The following is an 11,408-nucleotide window of genomic DNA, read 5'->3' on the forward strand; positions in this document are numbered from 1 at the left end:
CACCTGGCTCTGGCTGCAGGCTCTGCCCAGCTCACCAACCTCCACCTCTGGAACAACCCCCATACAGTCGTTTTCAGCTGCCTCACTTGGGTATCAGGGTTCTTCTAAAAGCAGTGGCAGAGATGAGAAACCTCTGAAAGCTGGCAGGATTTTAAATCAATTATGGTCCTGCTTTGTGTCAGGTGCTGTTATCTACACCCCTGACTTATCCACTTTGTAAGCTGGTGTTTTCCTGCATGCAAAATGGAACTTAACATGTTACAAATGAAGAACATTAAAGAACTAAATGAAAAAAATAAATAAGTAAATAGACAGCCTGTGGCAGAGAAAAAATCAATAGCAAAGACATTCACTTACATATCTACTTAAATACCCTACATAAGAAATTTCAAAGAAATATGATAGAAGCCATCAGGCCAGCAGTGCTGCTCTGCTGAGCAGGAGCAGAGACAGATGGCACGGAGGTGATTTCCAAAACAGAAAATTTGTTCAGAGGGGATGGTAAATGTAACAACCCAGCAGGTATTTGCTGCACTGATTCCATGCACACGGAGCTTGGGAAATGCCTTCTCATTCACTCTGCTCTCTGAAGTGTTCATGTCCCCCACACACACCCAGCCCAGCAGTGCAAGGGCAAGCAGCGACAGACCTGTGTCAGAATAATGTGCTCTGCAGGGCCTGGCTTCAATTTTTGGGCAAATGTCTTGATCTAACCTGGTGGCAGAGGCAGGGCTGAGGGGACAGCCCACCTCCTCCTCAAAGCCCAGGCTGAGGTAACAGATCTGCCAGGCTTTTGGCACTGGAAGGGAGCTCACTCTGCTTTCAGGTCAGACAGCAGGAAAGTCAGGAGAAGGAGGATTAAGCAGCAGAAGATAAGCATCATCATGACTGTAAAAACCACAGGCAGTTACTTTGTATTAGTGGCACTCCTCGTTCCCAAGGGGGAAATTAGGCTTTTAAAAAAACCATTTAATTAGTTTGTAAAGAAAAATAATAAAAAAAAGAATTTCACATTCATGCAAGAGAGGCGAGAGCCTTTCAACTGCAATCCTTCGGTGTTAAAGACTAAGATTGACCAAGGTTTGTTAGTTCTTTGATGAGCTCAAGCTTCACTTGACTGGTTCATTTCTGATCCTGGCTAAAAGCCACAGGTTAAAAGAAATTTTTAAGGAGGTTTCAGACTATTAAAAAGCTAAAAGGAAAGTGTATCGTGAAACACCAATGTTTGCTAAAGCGTAGCTGAGGCAAAAACCGACTAAAACCATCTCATTTCTCTACAGCGTTAGATTCAATGCAATGACCAACAAAATTATCATTTTTCTGTCCTCAGTGATACTGGAAAAAGAAATAAAATTCAGTTATCTCAGAGCTACACAACAAACCAAATCCTAACCCGCGTTGAGCCAACGAGGCTCTTCTCCATTCCACGGGAACGCGATTTAAAACAGAAACTTTTCCCCGAGAAAAACACTGAAACACTCCCCCCACCCCCTTCCCCTCCAAAAACAAACGGCACCAAAATAAGAACGTGCGTCTGCTCGCTTCTCCTCGGCAGGAACACACGACAGGAGGCAGATTTTGGACGTGTTTCCCGAGCCCTGGGAGGAGGCACGCGAGCGCTCGGCGCCGCGCGCGGGCCCTGCCAGGGGATTTAATCCCCCAGACATCTTGATGTGCCTCGTGGTAATAAACACTAACGAGCCACAGAATGACCTGGCTCCACAGCTCCCACTTCTATTTATACTAACAGCATTGAAAACTAATAAAAACTCCTTGCTCTTTTTATTTATTTATTTATTTTTAAATTAAGGGAAGAGCTGCTTTATTCTTTGGCGCCCACAATGCTACGTGACCTCCTGGTGTAAAATATTGACTGGGTGAGGTGGTCTAGGATATGCAGCCCCATTTATTAACACCAGTGTCTGTATTTTCAATCAAAATATTGGAACAAAACCTTTCCAGCTGAGGAGCTCATCATTATCCCCTTGATTTCACCAGGGTATAATCCATTCGGAAGTGCACAGTGCTGGTGCATGCTAATATATATAGGAAGTTTCTCCTTTGATTGCAGTGTTCCTGTTAGCAATTAAAAATATTTTCCTTCCTTGTTCAGCATAAAATTCTATGGCCCAGCTATTGGTGCTGCATGACTGAAAACCTCATTTCCTCCTTCTTCTAACCCTACACTCTTAATGCTCTGTCCAGAATCTCCTTGTCTCTGCCTTAGTATTTGTTTTCATCTTTTGATGAAATGTTTTCATGCATTTCTTTGCTCTTTTTTACACCAGAAACCCGCCACTTCTTCTGTTATACTCGCAAAACCTGACTTTCCATCTCCATGTGCCTTTAAAACAAACACCTTATTTAAAGCTAAACATCATAAATAAACTATGATTTAATTTCTGAGTTTAAGACACAAAAAAAAGAGCTTTTTTGGTACAGCTTTATCAGAGAGCAATCACATTTGAAGGAATACAATGAGTAGGAATAAGTCTCACCAGTTTTAGCCCTAATGCTATGAAAATTTGCTCTCTAAGCATCTGTCCTGTCTCCTGTTCAAGACCTTCCCCACTGCTTGCTCCCTGCCAAGCTGTTTTCTGCAACTCCATAATAAAGGTCAGATGTTGCCTCAGTCCAGAGAAGCACAAAAATAAATGATCTGAATGTGAAGTAATAAAGAATGTGTTTTACATTTGTAAAAGGCCGGGTCATAGAGCTTTTACAAGCCACAATCAGCTGTTCCATATTCCTAAAACAGAGTAGTCAGGATTTTAAAATCTGATTACAGCTTTGCCACTGAAAAAAAAAAAGGAAAGTTAAAATCAACTCAACAAAAACAATTCTGTCAAATGATAAATTTCTGTCTGCTTTCCATATTCAATGTCACTCAAGGTTGCAAATATATTTTGCCTTTTGAATAGTGAGAAAAATGACAGAAAATTTCTGACACGTAACAAGTCTGCCACGTTAGGTCTGACAAAAGTTCAATGTTATCAAGCCTATCAATCCATCTGTAATGACATGCTGTAGGCACTTCAAAAAAAAAAATAAATGTGATGTTTCCTACTGCAATGTTTCACATTTATTTATAGAGCCAATGTTGCAACACAAAAACATTATCCATGGGACATACTGAATGTGAGCCTTCAATCTTGCCATGGGAAAAATAATTGAAAACACCTTGCATCTAGATTAACTTGATATTAACTTTATATATGATCTGTCTAGCATACATGTGGGGGGAAAAATAGCCACAATATATTTTAAATCCAGTACTATGTTAAAATATATCCATGTTGACATGTGCCCATGTCCCACACTCCCTGCACCTGTGGTGTTATAGAACAGAACTATGTGAAAAGGTGTCTTTTCTCCAAAAATCTTATAAAATATGTGATATGGAAGGGAACAGACCTTTTTTTTTTCATGAAGCAGATCACCTTTGCCCAATTAACCCTGCCTAGGAGCTACATGCTAAATGGAGAAGGACAATTCCAATCCCTTCACCTCTCTGTTCTTGTTGGTGTTATTCCATCTGAAAAAGTGACACATCCTCAGCTCCAGGGAAAACAACCCTTCACCAAGTTTTTATGAAAATGAGAGTGATTTCAGATTTCCTACAAATAAATGAAGGCTTTATGCAGAAGCAGACACTGGACAAAGTGGTTTTCACTGGTATCTCCAAGCTTGAAATCTAACAGCAGCAACCTGCTCTACCACCAGCTCTCAAAAGTAGAAACAGATGAAGAAAAATGAGTTCAAAAAGCAGAAATGCACATTGGCTTTGGGCAGAAGTCTCCTCTCCACTGGGCTGTTGGGGAGGGCTGCAGCTCTGCAGTCTCCACCTGGAGCTCAATTCAGCATCTTTAAAATCCAGCCAGGGATTAAACCTGCCCTGAGCACAGGACTGGCCAGAGCTGGGGAAGAGAAAGAACCTGCACTGAGCAGGGGCTGAGCTCTGCAGCAGGAACACCACGAAGTGAAACCCCCCCTGATTTTGGCAACAGTTTTTGTGTTCAGATCACTGGAACACAGCAGTTAACTCGCTGCCCACAGGTTAAGGTATTTTTATTTTCTCCATACAACAAGTTTATGCCATGTTCATTAATATAAAGACTAATTTTTAAAGATAACAAAAGGGATCTCGTAACTGCCACACAGTATTTAAAACCCACTTTCCAAGGTTTATGCACTTATCAGCTGTATATTAGCAATAATTTTATTTATTTAAGGCAGCCACATGCAAAGTTGCCATTTGGGTGCCCAGCTCTGGGGCTAACCCGTGCTCTGACCCGTGAGCCACTGACTCCAGCACGTGTCAGAGCTCCCTGGACTTGTAATAAACCACTGAAGTGGAATAAAATCTGTAAAAAACCATTCCCATTGTTATTGCAATCCTGCCTGAACAAAGCCCACCAGCACGGAGCGAGGAGGTGATTTTGATTAGTTTAAAAGCGTTAGGGTAACACACCCTGCCTCAATCAGGGGTCACAGCAAACACAACATATTTATTTACAGGGAAGACAACATTTCATTAATGACACTGGGGACCTTCTCCTGAAGACTTTGATGAAGATGGGCTAATTTCAGGAATCCCAGTGTTAAATATCTTTAAGAAGGCAGTTTGATTCCTCTCTCTAACAGGCACTGACAGCTTATATTGACTTTTATAGCAATTTAGAGATGTAAATTAACTCAGAAAATATAAATGCTGTTGGGTAAAAAACCCCAAAGCAAATCCTCATAATGGTTAGGAACAATGTCTAAATATAGTTTATCATGTGCATCTGAAATGCTCCTATATGTGTACTTTAACAATCTGAGTGTGTGGCTCACAAAGATGTAGAACTGCAACTACCTTACAATTTGCTTTTATAAGGAGGTATTATATGCAAGCGTCTGCAAATCACAATGCCCATTTGGCAGTTTCTCATGTATCAATCTAAATAATTTCATTCCATTTTTAAAAAATCCTGAAGATCCAAAAAATACGTATCTTAAGTTTTACAAACTGTTTTGCTTTTTTTTAATTACAGCTTGGATGGTCTGCAACCAAAACCACATGTCTAAAAAATCCTGAAACCTGAGAAAGTTGATTTGAACTTTAAAGGCCACAATGCAACATAGCTCCCACGAGCACACACGCACATATATCATATCAATATTACATGTAAATATAATATAATGAACAAATACATGGGACAGGCTGCCAGGCACAACACTCACACTCCAAAGACTGCATTTGTCTTTTTCTGGGTTTCCTGCAAAAAGCTTTGCAGCAGCTGTCTTTGAGCAGTAATTGTCTCTAAAACATAAATTACATACATCACTTCCAGCACTAACCATAAATTATCCGCCTGAACAGCAAACAAAGCTGCTCGTTCTGATAGTCAGCACAGCCCTGCCCAGGTATTGATTAAGCACTCTCAATGCTTTATTAGGTTTTCTTCCCCCACAAAGTCAATACCAGGATGAATATTTCTTCTTGGGCTGTTATGAAGTATCGTAAATCTGAGTCATTATTAACAAGCGCCTGATTAGTGGAGCAAACTCATCGGAGAGTTTGGCACAGGCTCCTGGAGCATCACCTCCCAGCAAACACCCATCACTGCCTCTGCTGCCAGCTGTGCTCCTTGTGCTTCCACGAGTTATCACCTCCTTTTTCTGTTTTTTTTAATTTTTTTTAATTAAAGAAATTACTGCTGCACTCATTCCTCTTTATCCCCATGTCACATCCCCACATGCAGGGAGCATCCGTCACATAAAAAGGACGTGCACGGCCCCTGCTCCCCAGGGATGTGGGGCTCTGCCATGGTTTGCCTCCTTTTCTTACTGTGGCACTAAAAAAAGTCATTTAATTCAACTTAGATGCAAAACCAAAAGCAAACAAAGCTCCTGGTTAAACATACTTAGCCAGTGTTCATTTCTCCTTATTAAAATCATCATCTGAAGAAAAAAAAAAACCAAACACGTTCAATCATTTGCACTTGCTCACATTAAGAACAACTCCTTTGAAGTCAGAATAAAATCCTAACAGGGGAAAATACAAGCTCAGAGTTTAAATAGGTGAAACCACAAGCTCTTAAAGCCCAAGATGCTGGCACATGCTGCTGTGTTAGACTGGACCTGCGGCTCATCTTGTGCCACTGCAGAGAACACTCTGTACCTGCTGCAGGTACAGAGATGGCCCCTTCCACCCCAGGCTCTCCCACACCACAGACCAGACTCACTTCTGAAATGGGCCCTTGAAAGTCCTTTTAAAAATCTCTGTCCCTGATGGCACTCCTCCATAACCCTACTCATTTTTTAAAATTTTTCTTATTTTTTATTCCTAATGTCCTGCACGTTGACGACACCTTGCAACAACAATTTCCACAACCAATCTGTTACATGAAAGAACACCAGCTTTGATTTCTTTGATCTCTCTTTACAATTCCCTATCAAGCAGGATAGGGAAATTCTAGGATGTTTCCTAGAAGTGAAATGCAGGACACAGAACCATGCCCGAAGTTTTCCTCCGTTCACCAACCAGAACTAAACCGAGAGGTGGAGCTGCGAGGTCCATCACGGTACAAAGAAATCCTGTAAAGGTGCTCATTTTTAAACGATGTTTTCCCAGACAAGGTATGAATAATGCAACCAAACACCCCAGAATATCTGAATAAAGCAACACCAGCCTAGCGGCTGCTAATTGGCAGCAATTGGCGCTGATTGTGGAGTGCGGCTGGAGCTGTGATTACAAACAGAGCTGACGCAGCCAGCCCAAACCTCAAGTACTGCTGCTGCAATTAAAGATATTTTATCAAATTAGACAAGTGTTTGCCTTTCCCTGCTACGATGGTTATGAGCAAAACATAAAAGAAAGCCTGGCTGGCTGCATGGCACCTTTCCCACATCAGAGCTCTGCCGAAATGAGTTTCTTTCTGCTTCGACTTTTTATGCCACAAAATGGAATCCTTTCAGAAAGAATTCAGGGCTCTGCAGTGACATCCTTAAAAGTCCTTCCTTTTATCTAGAAGTGCTTTTGCCCTAAAAATGCAGTCTCTTTGCAGTGTACCTGACTTCCAGCACCGACAAGTGCTGGTTATGCACTCACAACCATGGAAAGGCTTTGAACTTCCCAAGTCTGATTTCACACCGTAAGCCTTTAGTGTTTTTGCAGGCAGGCAAACACTCTTCAAACATCATTTCCAAGGCAGTGACTATCAGGGAGGCTGCAGGACTCTCAGCAATTGGATTGATGTTTTGAAGGCTAAACCCCAAGCACAAGCCCCACAGTTGACTCCAGCCAAGCCAAGTCCTGGTGCCCAAAGGAGAGTTCACAAAATTCACCTTGAACTCCAGACATCCTTGACCCTGCTGCCTCCTGCCTTCCTGGGAGGGGAAGTCAGTAAACCACTTGGCCATGAACTAAGGCTGCCTCTTTGCTAACATCTTCTGTTATCTCCAACTCTCCTCTCTTGCTTCTGGATCTCAAGAAAATTTACATGAACTTCTGCCTTTTCTCCAGCTTCCTGTAAACATCTATAAACCAGGGCAGCACCACTGAATTGAAAAGGATATAGAAAAAAACCCACAGCATGCTGGGTCATTTCTGAAAGCTTTGCATTTACAGTAATTTTTACAGATCTCCATGAAAAAAAAAAAAAAAAAAAAAAAAAGGGAGGTTTTCAGGCCAAGACAGCTGGACAGTGACAGGCGGTGCCATCTAAAAGTGTGAATGACCTGAGGATACCCATGGGTTAGCCAGTGCCAACATCTTCATGATCAAACACAAGCTCAGAGAGCACAGCACTGGCATCAGAAAGGAACAGCAAGGAAGCAAAGGCTGCACTTTGTGTACTCTGCTCAACCTGTGCTTTTAAGGGATTGATGATGTCAGGTCTTATGAAGAGCATGGCAGCAATCCAACACAGCAATAACAAAACCAGGGATAAAGATAGAGGTGCACGTTGGTGATGCCTTTGAGGGTGCCCATGATGAAAGGCGAACGAACAATTTCAAACAGAAATAAATGCTTGTTCCAGGAAAAACCTGTGAGGATGGGTCAGATTGTACCAATTTAGTGGTGGCATACCACGTGCAACGTGGGGTGTTGAGAAGCTCTGCTATAATATTACAGGAAAATCTGTACAGCAGCAATCTGAGTTGGTGACAGCAGGAGTGTGAGAGGATGAGCTCGAGCCAGCAGGATGCAGGAACAGGGAACCGAGCTCTGCAAGAACAGCTTATCTGGAAATCAGCTTCCAAACATTCAGGGAAAGGACACAAATCACAGCTTCAGCTTCTAGCTGCAGAAAGACAACAAAGAAAAGTCCTGTTGGAAGTGTAGAATAAAGTAAGTTTATTCCAGCTTTCTCTCTATTTTTACTCTGTCCTCAGAAGAACTCATCAACCTGAGCAAACGAATGTCTCCTTTTCTCTACATCTGTGGAATAAACATCTCAAATCCAGGAGTGTCCTTGTGTCCAGTGCAGCACTGTAGGAGAGGGACACCTGAAGCACTCCACAACCAATTTTGGTCCCTCAGTCCACACCAGGGCAGCTCTCCCTGGTCCAAGGCAGTCCCTGATGCAGCAGTGGCCAGGACTGCAGGTGATGGGGGACGGTGCTGCCACCAGGAACCCCCAGAGCAGAATCTGTCAAAGCCCTCTCTGCCCACAAGCCCCAGTGCAGGACCAAAGCCCCAAGCCCAGAGGTTGCTGCTTAATCTACAAACAGCCTGAGTGTTACTATAGTATGGCCTGAGCAAGCTGACAAATTAGGCAGCTGAAATTTCAGGGCATTCGTATTGTAATAAGCCAGTTCCTTACAAACTGTGCTTTTTCATAATATAATTAACCCCAGCACTAAGCATGTGAGCAAATGAGTTCATTTTTCACAGGAATAATGAAAACCCTTTTTTCTTTTTTCCCCTTTTCTTTTCCCAAACCATTAGGAACAGAAATGAATATAAAAAAATTCTCAGCAGAGAAAGGATGATGTGTGCTGGCTTCTAGTTTAGAATAGGAATTCATTAGGGAGATTTAAATGGAAGGTCCTATTTTCTTTTTCTGATTTTTCTTAATAGTTGTTCTTGCCAGTCTAATCCAAAACTTTGCTCATCATCAGGTCTAGCCTGGGATTAGATCAAACTCTGCTATGGCCTGGAATGGGTTAAATTTCTCTTCTTTCCCATAGCCTCCTGAATATCCTCTCCCATCTTTTGTTTTCCATTTCTAGAAGATCTTTCTAGCAGTTCGTTGTGGGCAGAATTACTCACTGCCCTGACAAAAAATCCTGTGCTAACTTTAAATGTAAACTCACTCCACTTCCTACTACAGAAAATAACATTTCTGTCATCATTCCCTGCGTGGCTGAAACACAACCACACAACCAGGTCACTCATTCACAACAGACACAAATGGGAACTGGTTGTTCAGTTTACAGAAGTATAAACTCTAACAACTTGCAGAAGTGTAAGGCACAGTCACTGTGCCTTCCAGTAACTGAGCTTGTGTGTCAAGGGCAAAGCAACCCAGGGGAAGAAAAAAAAAGAAAGAAAGATTAAATCTTCAGCAGTTTAATTTGTAATGAAACCCAAGGGAAGTCATTATTCCCAGAGACTCCACTGCTTGACTTGTCTTATGAATTCTTCCAACTTCCCTGACACCAATGGGTGCTCATTGACTTTTCCACACTGTGATTGCTGGAACACCCCCAAAGCTGAGCTGACTGTGCCTGCTGAAAGGGAGCCCCTAGAAAAGGCAGAGATGGCATTTAGTACTGCACTGGAGCTAAATATTGCAGAGAGGTCTGAACCCTGCTCAGCAGAACAGCACCAGGTGAGCATCCTTTAGCTGAAAGGGAAACCCCACTAAGGAATTCAACCAGGGCACTTAAATATGGAGTTACATCAAGCTTGAAAAAAGAGGGATGTACAAGCCATTAACTTCCATGCAGATTTCACCAGTGACAAACTCGAAGCAGAACTGAAGAAACAGGATTTTCTCTCTCCAGTTAAATTAACAACGAGGAGCAGAGTGCAGCTGTGATTTCTCAGGGTCTTTCCCAGCAGAACAGAACAGCACAGGACCCTCCTCTAAAACAAATAAATCAGGCCCAGCGTGGTGGGGTAAGGCAGACACTCTGCAGAAGGAGCATTTTGGCAGCCACTTCCCCCAGCCTGACACCAGCATTTGAACCTGGGACCTTCCTGCTCCTGCTCCCACATGTGCTCACCACGTGCTGCTGCTGCCTGAGGACAGGGAGCAGCCTCAGCCTCACCCTGGGAAACCCTGCTTATAAAAATATGGGATCCCAAGGTTTTTCCAAAGGACCAGAGTCAAAGGTGATCACAGGCAGAAATTAGAGGGCTGAAAATGTTAATCCTGCAGGGCTGAAATTAATTCGTACCAGAGCAGGAAGAGTCAGTTTCATGTAAGCCAAAATTCACATTCTGGTTCCCAACACAAACTAGATTTGCCTTTTAAATCTCTCTGGATGCCAGGCATCTGGTCCTGATGGAGAGCCAAACCCTATTTTTTCAGGGGGTATAACCAAAGAGAAAAATTGTATTTATGTTTTCAGCAAGACATCAGCGTCTCGTCAGCTTAAATAATTTAGAACTTCAAAGTTACTACACGATTTGGTCTTTTTAGTATGATCATTTTACACCTTAAAACATGCGTTCCTCTACCTCTCTCCCTGCAAACAGCTGACATATATTTCCATGTTCCTCACTATTAACAAAATGTGCACCACAGTAAAATATTACATCACACCACACTCCTATAAGATTGTTTGGTTTAGGATAACAAACTCTGGTTTTTTGAGCAACAGTAAGGTCAAAGCATGAAATTTAAATCTCTTAAACAGATCATGCATTAGAAATAAACTCGAAGTTTTAAAGACATATTGAAAACGTTCAAAAAATTAAAAACAGACAACAAAGGGCAAACACTACTAGGGAGAGAAAAATTCAAACAGGGCCAGAGGGCTGTGTAAAAATAAATACATCTGCATCACACACTTGTGTGCATAACGTAGGCAAAGCCAAGTGTATTCCACAGGCAAGTGTATTGTTTGGAGTCCGAGTCCTGTTTTCAGAAGAGTGAGGAAGTACATCAATAAATATGTTGACCTTGATCTTCAGCTCACTCTCACAGGCCGCTCAGAGCTCCTCATTTAACCAGAGCTCTCCAAACCCCGCGCTGCCGGCTCTCAGCTGGTGGAAAAGCCGTGGTGCAACGCACGTCACAGCAATCCAAGGCTGAACAGCCTGGCCTGAGCACTGTTCAACACCAAAATCCTAAAATCCTTCCAGCTGCATGAGTGGAACACCCCCAAACCTGAGCAACACGGCAGGACTGCGGCGGGTCCATGCCGGTTCGCAGCTCAGGTTTCCGCGCTCGGAATTTCACCCCTCA

General features: G+C 42.6%; 1 protein-coding gene across 1 annotated transcript in view; it reads right to left on the reverse strand.

Moving 5' to 3' along the window:
* The window catches only part of LOC134555890 (multiple epidermal growth factor-like domains protein 6), an 82,096-nt gene extending 82,033 nt beyond the window's left edge, over positions 1 to 63 (reverse strand). Inside the window, exon 1 of the mRNA XM_063407934.1 lies at positions 36 to 63. Coding sequence (XP_063264004.1) covers positions 36 to 63 — 28 coding nt within the window. The remainder of the gene's footprint in view (positions 1 to 35) is intronic.
* Between the last annotated feature and the right edge of the window lie 11,345 nt (positions 64 to 11,408).

This window comes from Prinia subflava, chromosome 11, assembly GCF_021018805.1.
Source record: "Prinia subflava isolate CZ2003 ecotype Zambia chromosome 11, Cam_Psub_1.2, whole genome shotgun sequence".
NCBI lineage: Eukaryota > Metazoa > Chordata > Aves > Passeriformes > Cisticolidae > Prinia > Prinia subflava.